Source organism: Galeopterus variegatus, unplaced genomic scaffold (assembly GCF_000696425.1).
Source record: "Galeopterus variegatus unplaced genomic scaffold, G_variegatus-3.0.2 Scaffold1032, whole genome shotgun sequence".
Taxonomy (NCBI): domain Eukaryota; kingdom Metazoa; phylum Chordata; class Mammalia; order Dermoptera; family Cynocephalidae; genus Galeopterus; species Galeopterus variegatus.
In genome coordinates this window covers 363,159-389,495 of record NW_007727143.1, presented here as the reverse complement: position 1 = coordinate 389,495, position 26,337 = coordinate 363,159, and the positions used below count along the sequence as shown (strand labels likewise).

At 35.7% G+C, this 26,337-nt stretch overlaps 1 protein-coding gene across 5 annotated transcripts in view; it reads right to left on the bottom strand.

Annotated features, from left to right (window-relative positions):
• Nucleotides 1–26,337, bottom strand: part of LOC103591800 (ankyrin repeat and KH domain-containing protein 1) — a 142,001-nt gene that overhangs the window by 43,374 nt on the left and 72,290 nt on the right. For 2 of the 5 annotated variants that reach the window (XM_008574324.1, XM_008574326.1), the window contains exons 11-15: nt 17,749–17,805; nt 8,990–9,077; nt 6,777–6,904; nt 6,419–6,562; nt 5,035–5,137 (exon numbers count right to left, since the gene is read on the bottom strand). In XM_008574324.1, the coding sequence (XP_008572546.1) occupies nt 5,035–5,137; nt 6,419–6,562; nt 6,777–6,904; nt 8,990–9,077; nt 17,749–17,805 (520 nt within the window). Of the gene's footprint in view, nt 1–5,034; nt 5,138–6,418; nt 6,563–6,776; nt 6,905–8,989; nt 9,078–17,591; nt 17,806–26,337 lie in introns of those variants that run through there. The other 3 variants (XM_008574328.1, XM_008574325.1, XM_008574329.1) reach the window with 2 other exon arrangements.

The window sequence follows — 26,337 nt, the reverse complement described above, 5'->3', positions numbered from 1 at the left end:
AGCAATCTCTTAGCCAAGGGTGTCCAAAGATAGAGATTCTCTGTTATAACCTAACAGATTTAGACCTTTCTCTTTTTACTATAAGCAGTTATATGTTAAAAGACACTATTAAATTTGGGCATATGTAAATCCACATAAGCATGATTACCTCATGGAAACTGACTACGCTAGGGAATATTAGTAGTAAAACTTCCAGAGGAACACTCAACATTCACTGTATATATAATTTTTCTATATAATCTTAATGATTATATATAAAAACGTGAAAACATTACCTATTCCAATAAACAACTCTGGGATATAAGGCAGCATTTAATTCTTACTTTACATATTTCTGTTTTCAATCTCTTTCCCACCATTTTGGAACACTACTTCTTGAACAATTTTTTAAAACATCCTCTTTAATCACAGTATCTCTTTTCTTAAAAAGTCTTAATAATTTTCTTCTGCCTTCAGAATAATCTATATTCTTAGCCTGGCATTCATTAACTTATTCAACAAATACTTGAACATCTAGTACAAGCAAGGCATGGTGGACCACATAAAAATGAGCAACATAAATCCTGCTCACGAGGAGCTTACATTCTAAGAGGGGAGATAATATCCCATAGAAATCCTTACACAGATCCATAAGGAGACTGAACAACGATTTTCATCCCAGCATTGTCTGTGGTAGTGAAGAATTAGAGGCAATGTGGCACCCACCATTAGGAGAAAGGACAGGTAAAACATGGAGAATATACAAGGTGAAGCACTATGCTACAGGTAGAAACAAGCTAGAGGTATACACATGGATAGATTTTAAAAACACTGTTGAGTGAAAAACTAAAAAACAAAATGGGAGCTATAGCACAATATCATTTAGGTAAATTAAAAATACACACAAATTAATAAATGTTTTATAAAAACATATAAGAACAAAAAAATATGCACATCAAACACATCAGAATGATTGCTTATGGGGGAAATAGGGGGATGGGAAGAGGAATAAAAGGGAATAAATAAGAGAGAAACCATGATGACAAAGCACAGCAGGCACTAGCGTGTGATTAACTCAACCCTCTTTAACTGAGGTCCAAAGAGGAGAACAAGCAAGAGCGACAAGGGCCAGAAAGGTCCAAAAAAGTATTGTAAAAGTTCAGAGAAAATAAATCACTCCTCAAGAGGACTTGAGGACTGGCTAGTTATCTCAGTTGGTTAGAGCATGCTGTTGGTAACACCAAGGTCAAGGATTTAGATTCCCCCTATGTGCCAGCCACTAGCTGCCACCCATCCCCCACCCTGCCAAAAAAAAAAAAAATGAGGGCTTCAGGCACATACAAAAGATGTATTTTGTTTATTCTGATGTCATTTTAAATGCTTTGCAGTGGATTAGTTTCAAGTTATACAAATTGTAAAAGATCAAAAGGAGTCTTCTCTTTCAAAATCTCTGTAGAACACATTACAACAAATAAGTCAGATGCAAAAAGTGGCCATAATCAACAAATTTATTTACAAAATTGATTTTGGGTTTATATTACTTATGTATCCTTTCCTATCTGCATATTTATAACTACAGGTAATAAAGTTAAATAATGCTAGAAAGCTGACCATATCACTCTCACTTAGTTTCATATGTTATTTATAGGGGTGATTCTGAGGCCTCTGTTGGATGCCACCTAGTATGTTGAATCCTTGAAAACCAACAACAGACAAGTGAAATTTGTTGCATAAATCAGGAGGATATGGATCAAGATGGATGGAGCCTGTACAAATGGTACACATGGGGTATGAAAGCAAAGATTATCTGAGTAGAATAAATATCCAACACCTGGGAAAGATTTAAGGGCATGAATACATTTTATTTATTTTTTTGTTTGTTTTGGCAGCTGACCAGTAAGAGGATCTGAACCCTTGACCTTGGTGTTACAAGGTGGTAGCCACTCAACATGAATACATTTTAAAAGGATGGAGGTATGAATAATAAAAAGATTTATTAAAAACAGGAGTAAATGGGCCGGCCCGGTGGTGCACTGGAGAGTGCGCTGCTTGGGAGCGCAGCGGCGCTCCCCCTGAGGGTTCAGATCCCATGTGGAGACCGGTTCCCACTCACTGGCTGAGCGCGGTGTGGGCGCAACACCGAGGGTTGAGATCCCGTTGCCAGTCCCCGGTACAGGCGCGACACCGAGGGTTGCGATCCCATTACCGGTCAGTAAAAAAGACAAAAAAGGAAAAAAAAAAAAAAAAACAGGAGTAAAATGTTTTAAGAACTTGAAAAGATGATTGCATGAATAGGAATAGAAGACAGTCCTAGAGAATAAGAACCCTTCCTTCATCCACGCCTAATCACAGACTACATACACAGAAGTGATATGAGGGTATTTCAAAATGGAAAAATGGAATTAAAAGATAATAGATGAATCTTTCCATGAACTCTTTGAAGACACCTAGTATACGAATTTAGAGGAAACAAAAACAAAAGTGTCAAACAGCAGTTTCATCACTCTAAGGAGTTTTTCTAGAGATATAAGAGAGAAACATTAAGGAGAAAAACCAGCTTTAAGAAGAATAAAGTAATAATATATCTTTAATTATTTAAGAGGGGTTTTTCTGTCCTGGTAATTCAGTGTGTAAAAACATCTGGAGGAAAATGAACAAGAGCACATATTAAAGATGGAGGCACCCTTGCTCTCCAGGACTCAGACTGTGTCAGCAGAAATGCAAAAAGACTGGGTCAGCAAGAATTTGCAAGGCTTAAGCACAAACCACAGACTTCCTATTGAGTTGCCTAGGAGACAGGGAGGTATGGGAGGGGCTCACAGCTGGCTAAAACATATATAATACATGCCTGTAGACAATAAAGTTGCTTAGTGCGTGCGCTAAGTCCCAGAACTTTGTGTCTGGTTTCTGGTTGCCTACATCCCTAGGTGGCAGCTCCTAGCTCAAGGCGTGCTCTGAGCAACTCACCTCGCTGCACTCTCTTGACAGGGCTACGTGTGGCCCTGCTCCCTGGAGGACTCCTGGCAGAGGCTACATGTAGTCCTGCCTCCTGAGACCCCCAGGACCAAGAGAAACGTGTAATCATCCACTGATTTTTCCTAATTCATAGAAAGATAATATTCTATGATGTTGATGGTTTATACTAACATGATATCTTAACAAAATGCATTTTCAGTTTGATCCTGCATAAACGACTGTTAGGTTGGTGATGTCATTCATTGGTTGCTAGCAACACCAAGTGCCCAAGTGTCTAGATACAAGTGTTAATTTTTTCTTCCCCTATTAATTTAGTAAAATGAGAGATTCCTTAGAAGTCTAGTTCATTTTTATAGTATTCAGTAAGTAATAAAACATCAAAGTGGATAAAATAAGCAGATGGTGTATTTCAGTAAGCAAAAATATGATTACTTACTTGCTTACCAACTTTAAAAACCCCTACCCAGGGCCGGCCCGGTGGCGCACTGGATAGTGTGCCGCTTGGGAAGCGTGGCGGCGCTCCCGCCCGAGGGTTCGGATCCCACATACAGACCGGTTCCCGCTCACTGGCTGAGCGAGGCACGGGAGCAACGCCGAGGGTTGCGATCCCGTTGCCGGTCGCAGTCCGGTGCGGGGGCGACACAGAGGGTTGCGATCCGTTGCCGGACACGGAAAAAGACAAAAAAAAAAAAAAAACCCCTACCCAAACATTTGTTTACTTACATATTAAGTCTAAATTTAAAATGTTTTATTTCCTCTCTGTCTAACTTATTTCTTGTTTTATTTTTGGCTCTGTGTTAGCATTTTTAAAAAATGATTTCTTAATTAATAATGCATCTCCCAAGCCAATGTTATTTACAGTCCTCTACAGGGTTTAGCCAAACAAAAAAACAATAAAAACAGAGACATTCAGCTTTAAACATGAGGGTACTTCAAAAAGTCTGTGGAAAAGTGGAGTTAAAAGATAATATGAATCTTTCCATGAACTTTTTGAAGTACCCTCATATTTCACTAACAGCTGTCAGCCGATTATAATGCTCACAACCCTGAACAAGTACATGTTAAGTTTGCTTTTTAATTGTTAAGATTAAAAATAGAAGGAAAAGTGTGAATAACTAGGTGTCTAATGGAAAACTGCTAGATTTAGCTTAAGTCAGAGAGATTACAGATATTTCATCTCTGAAATTAATGTTTTAGCAATTAAGTAATCCTTGGTGAAGACCTTCAATACTTTAAATTACTAAAACTGGTGTAATTTGAAAGAAGCTTTTGTTTGCTGCTACAACAGTCACTTCTAACGAATTTTTCTTAAATCATGATATTAAAGATACACGTCTCATTGTGATTTCAATAATCTAGGACTTGATTATCATTCACTAAATGAACTATGTTCATAAATTTGATTTTATGTAGTTAAAAAAATCCTACATATTACCTACTTTATTTCAGAGAACTCAGATATTACAAATATACACGATTATCAAACAAAAGTAGTTTATATCTACAAATGAAAAGACAGTAGAAAAATATCAGAGCTCATAAACTTGAGTCCTTTAAAAAGTGTATACTTTCTCTTAATAGTCATTTGGATATTATTTATATACCTTTTGATAGTTATTTGTCCAGGTTCACATACTGACAGATGTTAACCCACTATATTACATGAATGAAACTGAATATAATTCTTAAACTCCTCATTCATTTAATAGAATCAACACTACAAAGACTTAACTAGATAGCAAACACATTTCCGTTCCTCACATGCTATTAATTAGCTAAAGAACTGTCAAATGGAAAATGAATGTCTGATCAATATTTGCTACTTTAATATAATCAAGAACTTGGCTTGCTTCATAACATCTAGCAGTATGTTAACAGGAAAACAGTATTTTCCCTAGCACTTATGTCTTTTCTGTTTTAAATTGTATATAAAACTATTTGCATTTGTCAGAATTACCTACCTCAACTGATCACAGGTACACAGTAACTGTGTACCATTAAACTTAAAGTATATTTTTGGATTATTAATTATGTGAAAAAACACCTATTTTTTTTAAGGAAAATAATTCAATAACTAACCTTTTTGTACCCCTAAAAGGGGAGGAGAGTTCTCCTGGGAAGTTCTGTCAGGTTCCTGGGGAGGTACAACCATGGCAAGTGTATGCGTTGGTACACGTGGAACCTAAAAAGTCAACTCAGAAAAAAATCATCTCAGACCAAAAAATAAAAAAGCCCATAAATGAAAAAGAGATTCTGTTTTACATTTTCTTCATATACCATCAAATCACTTTATTTCTTAAAGCTTAGGGGAAAAAAAGCCTTCATCAAGGAATAATTTCTGAGACTATTGATCAGGCAGACTCAGGCAATCTATGAACAGTCAATGATTTAACTTAAGTGGAATTAATATTACTCTCTTGCTGAAGAGAAAGCCTTGCTGGTTCTAGCTAGGAGTACAAGTCATATATTCACTATTCACTGGTCAATTTACCCTTCTTCAAATTCTACATGGGTCATAAGAAAAAAAAAATCTAATATACTTGCTGAATTGGAGTATGGTAGCAGTTCTCAGGATAACTTTGTAGAAAAGAATTTAGGATTTCACTGAACTTAATATACTTAGTATACTCTCTGCATTCTCGCCATAATTTTAGGTAGGCTTAAAAGTAACTCTACTGGGCCGGCCTGGTGGCGCACTGGAGAGTGCCCCGCTTGGGAGTGTGGCGGCGCTCCTGCCGAGGGTTTGGATCCCATGTGGAGACCGGTTCCCGCTCACTGGCTGAGCGTGGTGCGGGCGCAACACCGAGGGTTGCGATCCCGTTGCCGGTCCCCGGTACGGGCGCGACACCGAGGGTTACGATCCCGTTACCGGTCAGTAAAAAAGACAAAAAGACAAAAAAAAAAAAGTAACTCTACTGAATTTTTGGTGCATATATTCTGTCCTGGTTGACAAAAGTCACTATCTCTAAGATAATTAATACTGCTTTGGGAGGTATTACAGGAAAAGCTTTCTCTTAGTTAAAGATTATGCTCAATGTATTCATTAAAAAACAAACAAAAAACCCTAAAGACCGATTTGTGGTAAGATAACAACTTGGAATACTTATCTTTATATTTGATATTAGTGGTTTTTAAAAACCACTATTTCCAAGGGCTGGCTGATTAGCTCAGTTAGTTAGAATGTGGTGTTGTAACACCAAGGTCAAGGGTTCAGATACCCAAATTGGCCAGCTGCCCCCAAAAAAAGAAAACAAAAAAACCCCCACAATTTTTAGAAAATAAGATAATTTTAAAAATCCATGTACCTTTGCAGAAAATAAATCTTAAAGAATCTAGAATCATGATTATCTCAGGATGTAACAGAAAACAGAAACAAACCCATTTTGCTCAAAGCTAATTTTAAACAAAAACTTCTAATCACTTTTGAATATTATATTAACAAATAAGCTCCACTTTACTTTACCTGAGATTGATCTTGAGAAGGTGGGGTGAGCTGAGACACATCTGTGGTAGGAACTGACAGAACATTATTTGGATAATCCAATAGATAAGAAACAACATTAGTATGGCCACCCTTTGCAGCTTCAATGAGCATTGTTGAGCCATCCTGAGAAAGAATTGACACCATAATTCTTTGCATATTTCTTCTGATTCATATACACATTTAGTGTCTATCTGATTCATATACACATTTAGTTTCTCAGCAGCTCCTATAAAATCAAAACTCATTTAAGCAGTAATAAATATGAAGCACTAAGAGATCTAACATATACTTTTATAATCATATATGTTATTTATTTACTTATTTTTAAGTAGAATACCTTGAGTCGATGAGTAGGATCAGCCCCATGAGCCAAGAGTAGCTCAACAACTGCTAGGTGGCCTCCTGCACATGCCAGTGACACTACCGTATGATCATTATTGGCTGTAGCCCTATTCACATTGGCACCTTTGAAGAAAAATAAGCAGCAATCAGTGAAGGTTGAAGTCAAGCCAGTTCACAGACAATATAATTTTAAAGATTTTTTTAAAGTATAACATAGATACAAAAAAGTGCACAAATCAGAAGTGTATAGTTGGAAAATATTCCACAAAGTGAACACACCTGTGTAGTAACCAGCACCAAGATCAAGAAACAGAACATTATCCACATACCAGAAGCCCATCTTGTGCCCCCTTTCAGTCACTACTCATCCCCCCCAACAGTAACAACTACCCTGACTTCCAATCTGGTTTTACTTTTTGAACTTTATATGAATGAAATCATACAATGTACTCTTTTGTGTCTGTCTGGCTTCTTTCGCTCAAAATTATATTTGTGAGATTCATCCACATGGTTGCGCGCAGTTGTAGTTCGTTCATTCAATATCACTTTTAAAATGGAAAATCTAGAAGACTAAGATTAATAAATATATACAGGTTAACATAAGCATCAAATAATACCATTTTATGTAACTCCCAAAATGTTTCAAAGACATTTTTGATCTACTTTCAGAAAGTGGCAATATAGCCAGATCTCAAAACAGAGAAAGCAGATTTTTTCAAGCAATATTTAAGAGAAATATAATTCTTCATATTGTGTATTTTAAGAGTCAGGGGGACCTGGATATAGAGAGAAGACAGAAAATTATCCATATTATTTTTGACCCCTGGAAAAAGGAACTAGTTTTTAGTTCAGCTATCTTTAAAAATCCCAAAGGGTCTCAACTAGAAAGTTAAGACTATAGAAATATTCATTCTTCCTTCTTCTTTAATTCCAGATTATTTTATGTATGAGAAAAATAAGCCAATGGATAAAACTACTATTATTAATTTATTTAATTTTCATATAAGTTAACCTACATACAAGTACCTTTTAGGAAACATAAGACACAGCAATGAACACCTTTTCATTGGCAACATGAGATTATTTTTAAGGTTGTTAATAATAAATTTAAATGGTGGGATTGTTTAGCAGTTACTATAGCCTAGAAATGATAATGTGTTCCTGTTCCTGACAAGCCTGATTACATTCACAGCAGGGTTGTTGCTGGGTATGATCAGATATACTCTTTAGTAAAGAAGCATGAAAGAACTCCAACAGTTGTCCATCTATTTACTACTTCTGCGTAGTTGAGATAAATAGCTTTTACAGACTATGTAACAGAATGTTATGTAAAAATATCCCTTACTTGGCAGGAAAAATGTGATATGAATAAAATAAACCTACTTTTATCCAATTAAAGAAGAAAACAAGTATATTTAAAATAAAATCTTACACTGCACTTTTAATGTCACAAAACATCAGAATTTTGTTGGAATACAGATACATAATTTTTACTTTTATTTTAATAACATGACACCATCTGAGTGGATCTTCCTTGCATTTTACCAGCCTATCCTAGGATCTTTCATCAGATGCCAGAGTACCACTGACACTATAAATGTGTCAGGCTGAATCAAATGAAATTGTTAACATTACCATTTTTGATCTTTAAAATGACAATTTTACAATGGTTCAACCTAACATGGGTTCAGCAGCATTTTACTTTTCTATAGTAAACAGTCTTGAACTAATTCTTCATTCATCAGTTGAACTTCTTTGCCTAAAAAGTACATTCTTCTAATAATAAAATTTTTAGATGAATATAAAAATAATAAGACCTTCATATATACTCAGTTAATTCAACTGGACCACAAACAAATGCCACAGTAGCAGACTTTCTCTCAGCCTTCCACCTCTATCTCCAGCAGAACTGCCTCATCATTAAGTGTTAAACATCTACCTGTGTAGAGCTAAACATTTTACAATAGGCTTTTCCAACTATTGGGAGCAACCATATGCTGTTTGGTTGATGAAAACCTAAAACTCAAAACTAATAAAGAGAATTCCCAGTAAGCACCTCACAAACTCTATGCTTGCTAAATAAAATACACCAACAAAAGACTAGAATACAATACTTATAATAGGTAAAGTAGCCTTAACATAAATTGCAATCATTTAGACTTTTTTTTCAGAAATTATAGTCTCTTGGAAACTTTGTATTTTCTTTACCTTTGCTAATAAGAAACTGCACAGTGCACAAATGACCAGCTCTTGCAGCTTTCATCAAAGGTGTTCTTCCACCTTCAGATTCATGCTCCTGTTATAGAAACAGAAAAAATAATCCATCAGCGCCAATTGATTAACCATTTATTTTAAACACTTAATATTAACGATATGAGAAATAATGAGGATTTAATGCTTACTCAATGTAGCCTTTATACTACCTACCTCAATTCCTCCAATATACAGGATTAATTTCAGTCCACATTAGATAGTGTAACTTTTTAAGGGTAAGTTAAGTTTTGCATACCAAACAATAACCATTAAAGATAATACTAATTAAAGATAATACCAAAGGGAAATAATTGCATTTTTCTAATTCTAAGGTTTAAAAAGATGTTTTCCTAACTATTCATCTGAACTGTGAAAAAGGAACCTAAGTGCTGTAAGGCGATGAGAAGGATCTTGATCTTATATCAGAAGCCGTTACGAGCTCGATGAAAGGATGGAAACAAATCCCTGAAGAAAAACACTATGGTATTTTAGGAGTAAAGAGAAAAGAAAAAAGAAAAATATACCAATGGGCAGAGTTTTTTAAAGAGCAGAAACTACGTACTTGAATAGTCAAAGGCAAAAGACGCAGTCTCAAAACAGCAGAAAGATTGTTATTCTTTCTAGGAAGTTTGCCAGCAAGAGGAATGAATGATAAACCAGCTTCTAGCTATACTTCATATCAAATGCAACTAAAAGGATTGTGCTTTTACGGTGAGTAGTACTGTCTGTTGGGAGAACTGCAAACTCTCATTACATTCATCTAAGTATTAAAATGCAGCTAATACATTACTTCTATGAAAAGTTCTCTTATCTATCCCCTCCTCTATTATGCAAACATGAATTTCTGTTGTTCTGGTTTTCTTTTGTTACTAAGAAAAACTTGAAAAAGAATCATGATTAAGTTAAAGCTTTACTTCAGCTCTATTCTTCTAATCAACGCAGAAAATCCTTTAGCTACCACATAATCAACTTAAAAAATAGATGCTGTGCCAATAAGATACAGTTTAGTTTATTTATATAACTATATCTGATTTACATCTCATGCAAAATAACAATAAGAAATAAGAATAGATTCAGCCTGACAGAAACATTAAAATGAATTGCAGTGACAGAAATTCCACTCTAAGAGAGATTTTTAAAAATCTTGAGAGTGTAGTATCACTCAACCTCCTGTTAAATTAGTTTATGCCTTGACTTTTAATTGCTATACATGTTGATTAGACAACAATCATTATTAACTCTAAGTTATGTAAAAATGAATAACTATAGATAATGCCAAAATAATTTGGCTTTAGAATGGATTTTGAACTTAACTCAAATGTAGGTAAATCTAACATTCTAGCAACTTACTTCAAACAAAATGGAATATACACCATGAAAGAAAGACCTAAAAAGTTGTTTGTCCAGTTTTTCCATCCAACTTATTTCTGAACTATCACTACAATCAATCACATCTTGGAAATATACTGCCCCTTTAGCAATTTATTTCCCCTCCTGCCTCAGGGTCTTTTTGCACATTCTGGTCTTCTTTTTAACACTTCTCCCCTAATTGCTTTTCATTCTTCACATCTCAAGTCAAGTGTCATAACCTCAAGGAAGACCTCCCTGAACTTCCTAACTAGATCACTCTTCCTGTTATTGAATTACAGCCCTATGAAATTCTCCTTTATAAATTGTAATCATATTCGTTTATATAAGTATATAGCTAACATGTCTCCTCCACTAAACAGTAAGCTCCAAGAGAGCAGCAATCATGTCCATTTTTGCTCACCATTGTACACCTAATGCCTAAAACAATGAAGTGATTGAACACTGTTTACCAAACAGGAACCTAAGCATAGCTGACCTTTCAAATCTTCCCTCTCATAGTACTGAGGTTTGAAGTTTTTATGTTCTATTAAGAGTAGTAGCTAAACTTGAGAGACATTGATTTTCTGCATTTGATAATACATTATTACTAGAACATGGGTGGGCAATATTAATGTCACTTGCCCTTTCTTTCCCTTTTTCTTATCTGCCTGGCAGTGACACCCAGACAACATAGCTAGGTCCCATGAGTAATAGCAAAGACAAAAAATTTTGAAAGCCCTGCTTTAGAACAAACTTTTAGAAGTAACTGTTAATTTTGTATATTTAAAATATTATTACCATAATTGTTAAACATAAGATGTCAGAATATATAGTTCTAAGATGCTCACCCCAAGTCATTTCAAAATTCAACATACTAATAAAATTCCTGAAATAAAAGGTGTGGAAGGCTACCTATTTTGTTTTCCTCCCTATAAATATATATTCATTCCTTTGGTTTTGAACAATATAATTGCTTCAGAAAATGGTTGATAAAACAATGTCACAACTTTCTAATGTATTTATAATATTTTATGTTCTAGAATTAATAATGTATATCCTACAACACATAACATTTGCCCCCAAATATCTGATCACTAAATCCTTCATTTAAAATAGAAATCAAATTTGCATATACTACTTATTTATGAATGTTAGGTTTATTTGTACAGCCAATATTTGTTCAAGACCAACAAAATTTTAGAATATAAATTATTTATGTTTTTTTTCTCCTTTGTAAACACAGAAAATTATTTTTCAAGCTACAAACTTAGATATTATGCAGTTTAACATTTCTTTTTCTGTACTTGGGAATAGCTACAATAATACAGGAATTACCTATTCCTTCAACATTCAGTAAATAAATCCACATTTGGACCTACAAATCCATCTCAGCCTCTTACCTTCATTGGATATGTAATTTTAAACTACTGATTCAATTGTAATATGGTTATTGTTCTATTGAGGATTCCTATTCTAGAGTCAGTTTTAATCATTTATACATTTATAGCAAAAATCAGTATTTATTTCATCTGGTTATTCAAATTTATTGATCATACAAATGACTTACAAATTTTAAAAGAGCTTATAACTCAGTTAAATACTTATAACTCAAATACTTATAACTCACTTTAAGTCTCTATTGCTTACCTGTGCCTTTCCAACCCTTTAAAAAAAAAAAAATCAGTCTGGCTTGTTATACCTATTTTGGAAGTTTTTTTAAAAAATCACCTTTTAATTTTGTTCTTCATCCCTATTTTTTCCTTTTTTATCCCTCTTTTTGTTGTTTTCTGTTGTATTAACTTAAGCTTTTATCTTTCTTTCCTTCTTTATACTGTGTTCTTTTGTTAGTTTTATTTACTTTCATTTTTTCATATTTAATATATATGTGTAAAGCTATAATTTTCTTTCTAAGGACCACTTTAGCTGTATTCTCCCGCCAGCATTTTGATGTGTAGTGTTTTTGTGGTAATTCACTTTCTACTTTGTAATTGTTACAGAGAATGCTTCTTAATCCCATGAATTATGTAGAAGTATATTTCTTCAATTTCTAAATGTATGGGATTAAAAGAGAAGATTTTATTGCTGATTTGTAATTTTAAATGAATAGAGATCAGAGAACATAGTCTATATGATAAGGAGTTTGTGGATTTCTTCGGGCTTTTTTGTGGCCTAAAACAGACATTTTTATAAATGTCCCATGTACTGGAAAAGAATATATAGTATATTTATTAGAAGCAGAATGCTAGTTCTCTAATAAGAGCAAACTTAATTTTTCTATTTTTAATAATTGTTTTAGGACCGGCCCCGTGGCTCACTCGGGAGAGTGTGGCGCTGGTAGCGCGGAGGCCGCGGGTTCGGATCCTATGTACGGATGGCCGGTGCGCTCACTGGCTGAGCATGGTGCAGACAACACCAAGTCGAGGGTTGCAATCCCCTTACGGGTCAAAAAAAAAAACACAACAATAATTGTTTTATCTGTTTGACCTATCAGTTTCATGGAGCAGTGTATGAAAAAATCCTATCACTACAAATACAGATCTAACAATTTTCCTTATAATTTTGCAGTATTCTATTTTATTTGAAGAGTAGAGTGCTGGTTACTGACTGACTATTACACCCACTGGAGGAGTATTTATCTTTTAAAATGCTTTTGGCTTAAAATTCTATTTTGTCTGATATTAATATTGCCTTGCCTAACTTTTTTCATTACTTTGTTAACCTTTCCCTGTCATTTTGCTTTAGGTTTGTTTCTTGCAAACAGCATTTGCTCGATTTTGATTTTGAATCTCTTTCAAAAGTCTCTGCCCTTAAACAATGGAGTTCAACAGCTTTATATTTGTTATCATTACTGATATGCTTTTCTAAAAAAATCTTTACATTTATTCAGAACCTTCTTCTCCTCCTGAACAACAACAGGATTCTAGCATGGCTTTTTAATCTTCTAACACATTCTTCTCAATTTCATGCTACTGTTGGCTAGAATTTTAGTACTACTTTGATTTTAAACATAAAAATTTAGGTTTTTAAACTCAAAAATTTATACTTATATGTTTTATCAATGTCTTTGCTTACCGTAGCCTCTTGCATCCCACGCCTTCCTCCAGGGTTGTTTTCTTCTTATTGACGTATGTATCTTTTAGTAGTTCTTTTGGCAAGGATCTGACGGTGCTAAGTTCTTTTATTCTTTGTAGATCTGAAAATATGCTTATTTTCCTTCTCTAGAATGGTAGTTGAGTACAGAATTCTACATTATGTTATTTTCTCTTGGTATTCTGAGGCTATTACTTTCCACTGTCTTCGGTGATTTATTATTGTTGATGAAAATGTCAAAAATTTGATGGTTGTTCTTTTGTAGGTAATACTTTTTTCCCTCTGGTTGTTTTTATATTTTTCTTTATCCTGATAATTATACAGTTTCATTTGTTCTGCTTAGTGATTAAAATGATTTTTAAATCAAGGATCCATGCCTGGCTTCAATTCTAGAAAATTCTCCACCGTTATCTCTTCAATCATTGCTTCCGCCTTACATTTCTATCTTCTCCTGTGGGAACTTCTAATAGATATACGGTGGACCTTCTCCAATCTATTCTCTTTTATTCAATTTCTCTTTCATATTTTCCATATCTTTATTTTTGTGCTATATCATGTTATTTTTTGTTTTATCACCTGATTCACTAATTCGTCAAGAATTTATTCAACTGTGTCTAATATACTCTTTTATCTAATTGAGTCCCCCCCCCCAAACTTTAACTTAGCTTTATTTCATATCCACCTGTTCTTAACACATAATTATCAACTCTTTTTTTTTTTTTTTTTTTTGTCTTTTTCCGTGTCCGGCAACGGATCGCAACCCTCAGTGTTGCCCCCGTACCGGACCGGGACCGGCAACGGGATCACAGCCCTCGGTGTTGCTCCCGCGCCTCGCTCAGCCAGTGAGCGGGAACCGGTCTGTATGTGGGATCCGAACCCTCGGCGGGAGCGCCGCAGCGCTTCCCAAGCGGCGCACTACAGCAGTGCGCCACCGGGCCGGCCCAGCTTTTGTTTTATTATCTCACATTGTTTTATGGCTATTGATCATAGTTTAAAATAAGCATGTTTAAAATTCTCAAAATTAAAATCTTTAATTTCAATTTCTTTAGGTGTGTATTCTCCTGTTTTGCTGTTTTTTGTTTGCCTCCATTTTGACTACCTCTCTTGACATAGGTTTGCTCTTGAGCTTTATAATTTTTTTATTTGAGAAAGCTCTTTTTGCATGAGAGGTGTTTTGTTTTATTTTTTCCATCCAAAAACATATCTGTTCTTAGATGATTTGGAAGTGGCCTCAGGCTGGCTCAAAGTCCATTTCAGAAGTAGATCTTTTGCTGGCAACTTAAAGTTCTTGTTCCATGGAGATATTTCAGTTCTGTTCCCTAAGTCAAAGAGTGGCATCTTCCAAGTTTTTAGCTACTGTTGTCTTTGCTTCCTCTCTCTATTAACAATAATTAGCAAATTTCTTGTTTTCTTTTTTCTTTTTTTTTTAAAGATGACCAGTAAGGGGATCTTAACCCTTGACTTGGTGTTGTGAGCACCATGCTCTCCCAAGTGAGCTAACTGGCCATCCCTATATAGGGATACGAACCTGTGGCCTTGGTGTTATCAGCACCACACTCTCCCAAGTGAGCCACGGGCCGGCCCCTAAATTAGCAAATTTCTAACCATAATCCTAGACAGTTGCTCAGAGCTTTTTTTCCATCTTGGTTCACAGATAGGGCAATAAGGTCCCAGTTCCTTGCTTCATTCAAGCAGATGAGATCTACTGGCCTGCTACATGTATAATACATTCAGTCCCTATTCCTTTATAGAAGTTGAAATTCCAGCCCCCATTGCCCATGCCTTAATTCTCCCTGGAGTATAGCTTCAGTTGTGTATCAATGCTTCATTTCTAGTCCACAAAGATCTTTAATATCGTTTCTGGACACAGCTACATATTTTTAGATTTGTTTTCTACCATATTTTGTTTATCATTTCTATGTACTGGAAATGATATGGAGAACAGAGAGGCTTCCAAAGTTCCAAATATACTAATACTGACCTTACCTTCTTGACTGGTAGTCATTGGTACTTATATTTAAACAACCTTGAGATAGCTGAAAAGGACTCATTCAATATACAATAACCTAGAAAGAGAGAACTTAGACTTTTTTTTAATGTGTTATAAGTTTTGTATACTTCATACAGTTTTAGATCAAGAAAATATTCGCAAGTTTCCTAGCTTTGAGTAGTAAAATTTAAAAATATGTACATATGTTATTTCTTTTTTTTTTTTTAAGATGACCAGTAAGGGGATCTCAACCCTTGGCTTGGTGTTGTCAACACCACGCTCAGCTAGTGAGCCAACCGGCCATCCCTATATAGGATCCGAACCCGTGGCCTTGGTGTTATCAGCACCGCACTCTCCCAAGTGAGCCACGGGCCGGCCCATATGTTATTTCCTAATAAAAAATTAACATCAAAAGTGGGAGGTCACATTTAAAGTTTATTAAGGTAAGCTAATTACTAACAGTTTGAAATATATTGATAAGTAGATAACTGTAGGTCATAAGCTCCCTAAAAGCTTATCCATGAAAAATAGACTACAAAGTTCTGGTTCTGCTGAATGAGCACTATGAAAAAAAGGTAGAATATTTCTCTATTTCGCTTTAGATAAAAACATTTAATTTTAAATTGTTTATTTTGTTTAAAATAATTTGATTTCCCTTAAAATCACAGCCACAGGGCACCCAAGACATATATGCAAGAATTGCAACTATAACACAGAGGCAGTGTTTCCTGGAGTTGGAGGGAGGACATTCTCTAGAGAGAATGGCCAGAAGAATCACAGGGACAGGGAGAGACTTTCATACTATGTATGCACTACAGGATTCTGATACTCTCCCACTGGCGGAGGTGTGGGGTGTATGTTCTTCCAAACCACTGGTGTCTATAAATCATTACCTTAGTGATCTACTGTTAACTGATCACATTCATATCCCTTAGGAGAAATGAGATAGCAAAAAGATTAAGAGGCTCTGTTCTAGGGCTTGTGTTTACCACAGTTTCTAAAAATCACAAGTAACAAAGAAAAAAAATGTTTATTCAGTTTGGATTGAGCAAGAATGAACCATTATAAAGCAAAGATGGAAAAAGAACAGAAGTCAACAATGATGTGGAATAATTTTTATGGACTCTAGCAATGTCCCAAGGTGTGGAATATGGAGAACTTATATTCAGAATCTCCTGGGATATCGGTTAAAATGCAGACTCCCCATTTCAGGTCTACTGAGTCCAAACCTCTAAAAGTGGGGCTGCAAACCACATTTTTAAAAACATCCCGAGTTTTGAGACTTAACAGCTAGAGAGATAGACTGATAATCACATTTCCACTAACAAATCCAGGGAGAAAGAAGTACTATATCTGAAATAACACTCAGCTTTCTATTCTTGATAGGAGCCTGCAATATTACACAAACTGAGTAAAAGTTCAAATTTTTACATAATATTTGGTGAAATGAATTTACTTATGTAGTTGAAGATAGAATGAATATAACAGTTTCTCATTCAACAAGCCAATTATGAAGATACTTAATAAGCATCATGATTAAGAGTGGCTTGGTTCTGAACAATTTATTTCAGATGACCTAGGTTATGTATGATCCAATAACAATTTATCCCTAATTTAAAAATTAAAAACTGTTCCTGAGTTTAAACAAATCTCTCTGGATTCCAATGGATATTAAATTTGTTTGACTTTTAAAACCATCAAGCACAAATTTTACAGATTTTTCCAAAACAAAAAAAAATGCTTCTTAAGAACAAATAATGACCTTCTTAAAAACCAATTTCAGAATGAGATAATAGACAATTTTAAGAACATTTTTAACGTTTGGTTTATAGAAATTATGGTGTGAACAATATAATAAACGTTTCACTAATTTTTTGTTTATTTGAGGACTATATAAAAATAATCCAGTATATTACCCTAAATCTAAATTTCAGATTTCTGATAAACAATGTTGAATGCAAAGGATTTTATAACTGAGACTTTCTCTCTGGGGCATACTAATTCTCCCAATAAAAGAGAATGCAAAGTAACTATCTGAAGAAGAAAATCTATTTTCACCTAAGATATTTTTTTAGAAATACCACATAGAGAGAATACTAAGGAAACAAACTATATAATGCAAATCTCTTTTTATTGGGACTTCATAATCTTTTTTCAATTGAAGAGGACTTCTTTTGTCACAGGGTCTTGGAACTTCTTGGCTGGAATTCAGATATCCAGTTTTTGTTACCTACAACATCTATTCTTTATGTAGTAGCTTACAAGCATCAAAGGCCACCCTCACCTGATGCTTGGCCGGATCTATGCCCTCCAAAATAGTCTTCATGTCCTCCTGCTTGTCCTGTGAAAGGAAAAAGAAGAACTCACGGATCTTATTCCAAAAACAAAAATCACATTTGGCCATGAAGACCTTGTGACTGGTACTTTAGATGCTGGGCTTTGTTAACTCAGGGTCTCCAACTAAAAGGATTCTCATCTGTAAAGACCGTAATCTCATGAGCAGAGTATGAATTTTTTAAGGGTATGATTAATGTGGTTTTCTACTAGTAAAACTTCAATATAAATATTGGTATATGCAGAATTAATTCTGCTAAATTATTTGAACTCATACCTTTGTCTCAAAATACAACTAAAGCCATAAAAATAAGAGCAAGATTTAAAAATATCTAACCAAGGAAAATAATGAAATCAAGAGATCTGGGAATATCAGAAATTGGGGGGGGGGGGAGTAAGGAAAATATTGTCAGATAATTAAATAGTTACATAGCCTTTTGCCTCATTATAAATGTACTTAGAGCTCACACTTTTCAACTAAAACAAGAATCTTCAAAGAACCTGAGAGATGGAATATGTATTTTCTCAAGATCTAGACTCCTGACAGAAACTACTTGAAGGTGAGACAGAAATACAATTGAGGAAACAGTAATAAGCTTTTCAGTCACTGACCAGAGTCAATTAAGTCTCTAAATAAAAGAAACACGGTCTAGAGAAGGCTTCACTCTAAGTCATTACAATATTCTAAAGTGCTTACCCTAAGGTGACCATGCTCCTATGGTACAGATTTAGTAAGAAAGTATCCTGAGACAACTACATGATTCGAAGAAGACCACTGTCAAGGTTTACTTCCTCTCTCTGCACGCCCCCCCAAAAAATATTATTTTCCACAAATAGCAAGCCCCATTCAAATATGAACAATATGCGCAAAGTATTTAACATAGAATGTATCAAGAAGTTCCTACAAAAACAGAAACAGAATAAAATTTTAGTCAAATATTCCCCTATACTTTCAGATAAATTAAAGAGAACATGGACTCTTAAAAATAGCTAAAGTGATATAACTATAAGAAGATTTAAAAGTGAATTGGGAAAGTAGAATAAACTAAATAATAATGAAACCATGAAAACCACATTAGAAGCAGCAACATGCATACAGAAAAAAATAGTGACCTCGATGACAGTCTCAAGAAAGAAACAATACAGAGGAAAAGGAAAAGAAAGATAATAATTAGACACAAAGATAATACAAATAAGGGAGATCCAAGATATGTATAGTAAATATCCCAAAGGAAGACAACAGAATAGAAACAGAGCAAAGTTACAACAGAAGGAAACTTTCTTTTTAAAAAAGAAAAAGATGACGATGACCTAAAATCTTCAGATAGACATCATTCGCTATTTTCCAAGTAAAACTAATGTAGAATAATCAACACAGACATATCCTAGTGAAATCACAGATGTTTTAAGTATAATGAAAGGATCTTATTATAATCCAGGCAGAAAAAGGAGTCACTTACACATAATGGGGAATATTCCAGCAGGCTCTGGCAATATTCAGTACCAGAAGACAGTAGCACAGAGGGTTTAAAAATATTGATGGGGGGCCGGCCCGGTGGCGCACTGGAGAGTGCGCCACTTGGGAGTGCGGTGGCGCTCCCGCCGAGGGTTCGGATCCCATGTGGAGACTGTTCCCGCTCACTGGTTGAGCGCGATGCGGGCGCAACACCGAGGGTTGCGATCCCGTTACTGGTCAGTAAAAAAGACAAAAAAGGAAAAAAAAAAAAAGAAAAAAAAAATTTTTGATGGGAAAAAACATGTAATTCAATAATTTAATATATGGTTACATTCACTTATAAATACAACATACAGTACTCTCAAAAATGCAAGAACTTGTGAACTCTATTTTTTTTTTTTAAAAAAAGACGACCAGTAAGGGGATCTTAACCCTCGACTTGGTGTTGTCACCACCACGCTCTCCCAAGTGAGCTAACCAGCCATCCCTATATGGGATACGAACCCGTGGCCTTGGTGTTATCAGCATCGCACTCTCCCGAGTGAGCCACAGGCCAGCGCTGTGAACTCCTCTTTTGAGGGGAGAATAAATTCAAATAAAATACCAGTGCCATCTAGCCAAAAAAATGTAAATGTTATAACCATGACAATGTTCAAAAACTCATAAAAATCCTATGGTAGAAGATGTATTAATTTCCTTGTCTTTCAGAATGGAATCAATAGATACTGTCTGAATATTTGATTTTTAAAAATAAATTTGATTTTTAAAGAAATTAACAAAATATTTTAAAGTCTGCATTTTTAAATGATGTCTGAACACTCTTCCACAAAGTAACTTTATACCTGTGTTTTCTACAGTTCACGGAATCTTTGGGAGCAACTAAATAGGGTTACTTGGAACAGTGTAAGAGAATTTTTTAGATAAAGCAAACATAGGGACTATGATCAGAGATTAGAAAATCAAATCATGTCTAAAAAAAGAGAGAAGGAAGAAAGGAAAGAGGGAAAGAAGAAATCTGTTCATGTTTATGAGAACGTGGGGAATCAGGAGATTTCAACTGTTAACAGAAGTGTGGACTGGTTCAGCATTTTTGAACAGTTTGACAACAGGTATCAAAATTTCAGAGATGGACCCCTGATAATCAGCAATTTCACTTCTAGGCATTTATCCCTATAGATATATTCATGAAAATAGAAAAGACATATAAATGTGCTTAATATTTACAGTAGCACCATTTGTAATATTTAAAAACTGTAACAACCCAGATGTTTATGAGTAGATAAATCATTAATAAATTATATAGAACACTGGGTACCTGTGAAAAATCCTATATATAGGAACTGACAAAGAAAGATGTCATATTAATAAGAAAAAAAGTTGTAGAACAGTTATGTGGTAACGAATGCATTCATATAAAAAAAAGACATAGAGCCACGTATATAAAATATATGTATTTGTGTGTATGTACTTACACACACAAGTATATGTATATTTGGGTATACAGAAATGTCTGTAAAGACCCACAAGATATTGCTTAAATTTTTTAAAAAAATTATAAAAAAGGGACTGGTCTACATGTTCTCTTTTATAAGATTTTTACAGATAATAAACTGATTCTTGAAAATTTTTTCTTTCTAAGGAAAGTCCATATCAAATCTCATTTAAAAGGAAATAAATTCCAAGAATAAGAACCAGAGAGTGCTAATGTATCCATGTCCAAATCACCTAGTTTCCAATTGCTCAGCTATTCTAGGAAAATGTCCAATGTAGTTCATGTAGCCAGCAGAATACAATCCAAGCAAAGCAACCAAGGTCAGAGAGCTTACTTTATGGTTAGGGATGAAAGTCAGTGATAGACTACTATTACATATTCAAAGGAACAAATTTCCTCATCAGTGCAAAAAGTGCTTCAATTTTTATTAAAAAGCTAAAAATAATAAACATTTATACCCCATAAATATGTACATTAGGTGTCAATTTTAAAATAAAATAATAATAAACTTTTAAAAGCCACAGTGAACACTAAAGAGAAAACCACCATAGTAAAAACAAAAACTCCATTTCAGTAAGGAATGATACAAACAATTAACGCGATAGCAATGTTTCTTTCAATATATGTGACTTTTCATCATACATACATAAATTATCTCTGGAAGGATACAACAAATGAACAACATTCATTACAAGCGAGGAGGGAAACTGGGTGCCCAGGAGACACACTTTTATACTTTGTGCCTTTTGAACCATGTAAATGTGACTTTGAACCACATAAATAAGCAATTTAAAAATAAGAAAAAAATATTTCTTTCAATTAATTATAAATGTTTATTCCAGACAAAAATTTAGCCACAATAATAACTGATTAAAATAACTGATTGGCATAGGACCAACTATTGAGTAATATGGCAAAGACACCACAATTAGTGTTCTGTGCGATAGGTATAATGCCCAGCATATTTCTTCAGGTTGGTTCTATTTATTTTCTCTGATTCACTTCATCTAAAACATTCTTTATGAGCATAGAGAGAGAAACCTAAATTCTACTCCATGGCCTTGGATATCCTCTCCCTCTTCTACTCCTATTTCCAAGGTGACAAACATCTTAAAGTGAAGTGGTATTCTAAATTCCTTGTCTCTAGCTGAACATTGCTTATGTACACTCGGTAGTCAAAACTGTAAAAAAAAAAAAAAAGAAAGAAAAGAAAAGGGGCCGGCTCGTGGTTCACTTGGGAGAGTGTAGTGCTGACGACACCAAGTCAAGGGTTAAGATCCTCTTACCAGTCATCTTTAAAAAAAAATAAAAAATAAAAAATAATAATTAATTAATTAATTTTTAAAAAATCCTTAACAAAGGAAATTTCAAAATGTTTGAAGGTACATAAGATGAGAAGAACAGTATACAACACACTTATTCTGCTTCTTGTAATAAATTTTAACTACAGTAAGAAGATCTGAACCCAGCACCACACTCTCCCAAGTGAGCTAACCAACCAGCCCCCTGAGAGACTATATTTTTAACTAACTTTAGTATTACACAAGAGAAGAGAAAATTGTTTATTTAAAACAAAAATCAATGTCAAGAAAAATCTTTCCACTTCTTTAACAATATTGAAGTAGGATAAAATACTAAGAGGAAAAAAGATAGAATGGAAAAGATAATGATTTAGCATTATAATGCCAGATAATTCTTCATTGGAGTAGCCTTGGCAAATTAATGTGCATTTTAGGGATTAATAACTTTTACTATTAAAACAACCAGTAAAATATTTTATAATAAACTAAATCTGCTCATTGTTCATTTTAAATAACCCCCCAAAATAATGTTCAGGGTAATTTATGATCTAGTATATGCAAAGATTTTAAGAGATAGAATAATTTATACAGCACTATCACCGTTATTAGTGATGATTAATTACATCTTAAAAATTCAGTTTCTTCAAGAATTTCATAGTACTTTTCACATCTTTGGACTAACAAAGCACTCAAGATCATCTAATCATCTAATACCTCCAGTCAGGTAGTTGGGTTAACTTGTTCATTAGAAATTGTAACATTTCTTCAGCCAGATCGGTAAAGATCATCTGGTCCAAGCCCCTCATAAAAAAAGGAAGATGAGGAGGAGGAAGAACAACAACAAAAGAAGCCTAGAGAATTTAAGTGATTTGCCCAAGGCCACGCAGAAGAGCCAAAGTAGGAATCCAAGTTTCATATCTCCCAGCACAGGAAAAGGCACTTTCTACTACACTGTATTATCTTCCGTCCAGAACCTAAATTACTAATACTTACATGACCTTGGTAAAACAGTCCAGAAGATTATACTAAATTTCATTTTATAAACAAGAATAGCGAGGCAAGTGTTTGCTTAAAGATCAATAATTTGATAGCTATGAAGAAAACTTAGGTGCCTTTTCTAATGTTCAGTAGCATCAGTGCTTTCTAAACAACTAAGTGTAGCCTTTATCATTCATTAGACTTCCATTCAGATATAGGATTATATAATGCCTTCCATGGGCATTTCTTTCCTTTAGTAGATCTACTCTGATAAGCACTTGTCCACTGTTATTTTTTTATTTTATTGGCAGCTGGCTGGTAGGGGGATCCGACCCCTTGACCGTGGTGTTACAAGGCTGTGCTCTAACCAACTGAGCTAACTAGCCAGCCCAGTAGATCTATTCTGAATAGTAATGCAGGCCTACAAAATGATAAATTGGATCACAAAATCTCATTATAAGAACATAACTAGAATGTCTTTGCTTTCTCTAATATCTATGTTAGTTGTTTATTATAGGAAACACTCCTTGAGTTCAGAACATGCTGATCAATTATACTATGGTATACCTCTTCTAGAAATGAAAGACAGGCTAAGGAACTGGTGACAAGGAAGGAATACTTATTTATCTGATTTATATATTGCTCTTTCTCCTATTCTAACTTTATTGTTGTTGGCAAAAATATGTGAAGGACATTTTACAGATGACAAATGTTTCTTCTATCTTAACAAATGTATCAAAGATTTAATGCTGAAATTAACATGCCATGATGAAAAGAGAAAGATTATACCATTTCCACAAATGATTTGAAAAACACAAACACTCACCAAATCAAAACACCTCTAACATGTTAGCCAACACAATGTTCCCACCTAAATATAAATAACTGTCCATACTATCATTAGGGCCTTTAGAAACTCTGACCTGGTGCAGTCATCCTTCATTGACAAGAAACATATCTGTAATAATAAAACGGTTAGGCGTGGAAGTCAGGAAATCATGGACATCAAAATAGACCAAAATTAACAGAAAGCAAGAAAAATAAAACAGCAGAATAGTGTCTTATAACCCAAACTATACTGTTGAACAGTTAAATACCATCCTGATCTTGAGAATTAATAGTGAAGGTTAGGGCTGGCCAGTTAGCTCAGTTGGTTAGAGTGTGGAGTTGTAACACCAAGGTCAAGGGTTCGGATCCCCTTACAGGAAAGCTGACAAAAAGAAACCAAAAAAAAAAAAAAACTTTGAAAGGGACATTTATTCTCCACAAGGATCCCTGTACCAGCCAGTTGCCAAAAAAAAAAAAAGTGACGGGGTGCTTGAGGACTGTGGTGAAAGAAGTCAAACCCTAAGTGCTTTGGCTGAAGTAAGCTATAAAGATGAGAACAAGTAGGAAATATTAAAGCTCTGTTTCCTGGTCCAAAGACCAGTAATTGGGCAAAATAGCCAAGAGTAATGTAGGACATCAGAGCAGTGGCCCAAAGACTAAGAAAGTTGGTCAACTTCAGCTTTTAAATAGTGTTTACTGGTTATTTTTGGTCAAGCAGGTCAGTAATAATTTTGTAAGAACACTGATAATGTGAAAAATCCTTTTCAGAGAAACAAGATTAAGTGGTTCCCAAAGGCTTTTTAAAAAATATTTCTTTTAGATTCTGTGTACTATAGAATGCTAACATGTTTTAATAAAAATTTTCTTACAATGGGTTTATATCATATTATACCTGTAATCACACTAAATACTGAAAACAAACCCGGGCCCAATAAACAGAGATGCAGGAATAATCTTTATTTCAATATACAATGATTCCTATTATAGTAATAATGAGAAACACATAGCAGGAAGATATGGATTTGGCTATTTGTTCAAGGCTCTCTACATGTACAGTAGGCTCTATGCTTATAAAGTAATTAAAATGTTTTGCATGATAAAGAGGGAGAGCTTTCAAAAAATTCTAGAATTAATGAACAATTTTATTTCATTTAATTTCTTTTTTCAAAAAGAACATTTCACATGGCCTATTTAAGAATAATAAACTAAGGGCCGACACAAAAGAAGATTCCTGAGAGCGCCCGAGCCGTGCCGCGGGACCGAGTGAGCAGCCCCAGGCGGCAGAGACCAGAGACCAAAGACGGGGTCCATGCGAACACGTTAATGGAGAGAGAGCCGCCTGGCCTGTCCAGCTCTGTGAGTGACCCACAGCCCGGCCCTGCTTGCGAGGGCCTCCCCACGCCCGTCCGGCTTCCGCCTGCCACACCAGGCCAGCCACCAGCCCCAGGGCTGCCTCCATTTTCTCGGGCGGGGGTGGAGCTGGCCAGTTCGGCCAGGTCTGCCTCCCCCACCTGGCTTGGCTCCTCACTCTGCCTTGCCACTTTCTTGACCCAGCGCGGGGCCTTCCAGGGCCTGCGGGCCGGCCTCCCATCCCACTCCCTCCACGGTTCTACGGTGGGGGTAGTGGTGTGGGGAGCCCCTGGCCAGCGTCGGGAGACAGGGAAAAGCGGCAGGGCCAATTGTTACTCCACCGCACTCGGGGCTCCGCCCCCAGTAAACCTCCTGTTGCCAGGAGGCAGATACCATCTCAGCGGCCACCAGTTCGGAAAAACGCCTAGCCGATTTCTGGTTAGGAAAAGTGTGGTCAGAACGCTACCGAGCTCACTTGAGCCTGCCGGAGAGCTGAATACGGGCGGGCGCTGGAGTCAATCCACGCCGGGGGGATTCAAAGAGGAACTGTGTGCTACGGGCTCCTCCCCCGAGGAGCTCACACTGAGAAAGCCCCACTCAGTGCTACAAAGCCACCCAGAGTGACCGGTAGACTGCGTCTAGGAGAAACCTGAAAGTATTCCTGGGTGGGGCGGAGCCGAGCAGGGACTTGATAGATGGGGTTGCAGTAGACACGCCCCATGGTTACGGAGGCGGAGACTCAGCAGGAAAAAATACACCTTGCGGCTGGGCTGTCTCGGTAAGGTGCAACAGCCCCACCTAGTGCGCAGACTCGGCAGAAAACACACAACCTGTGGGGCCGCCACTGCGTGATCCAGCAGCCGGGGTCAGAGCACAAGGAACAGAGAGAAGTTCTACGTGGGAAGTGGAAGCTCAAAAGAGGCCACACACCCTGCGGTACAGTCCCATGATCCAGCAGCCCAGCAGAGTCCAAGCTGACCAGAGAGGAGCCTCCCCGGAGAGGCCCAAGGCTCGAGGCAAACACACACAAGTCACTAGAGGCCAACTGAGCCGATAGGGTCAAACCTGGGCACTGTGAAACCCCCTGCCAAAATGAATAAACATCAAAAAAAAGATACCAGAAATACAAAAAAC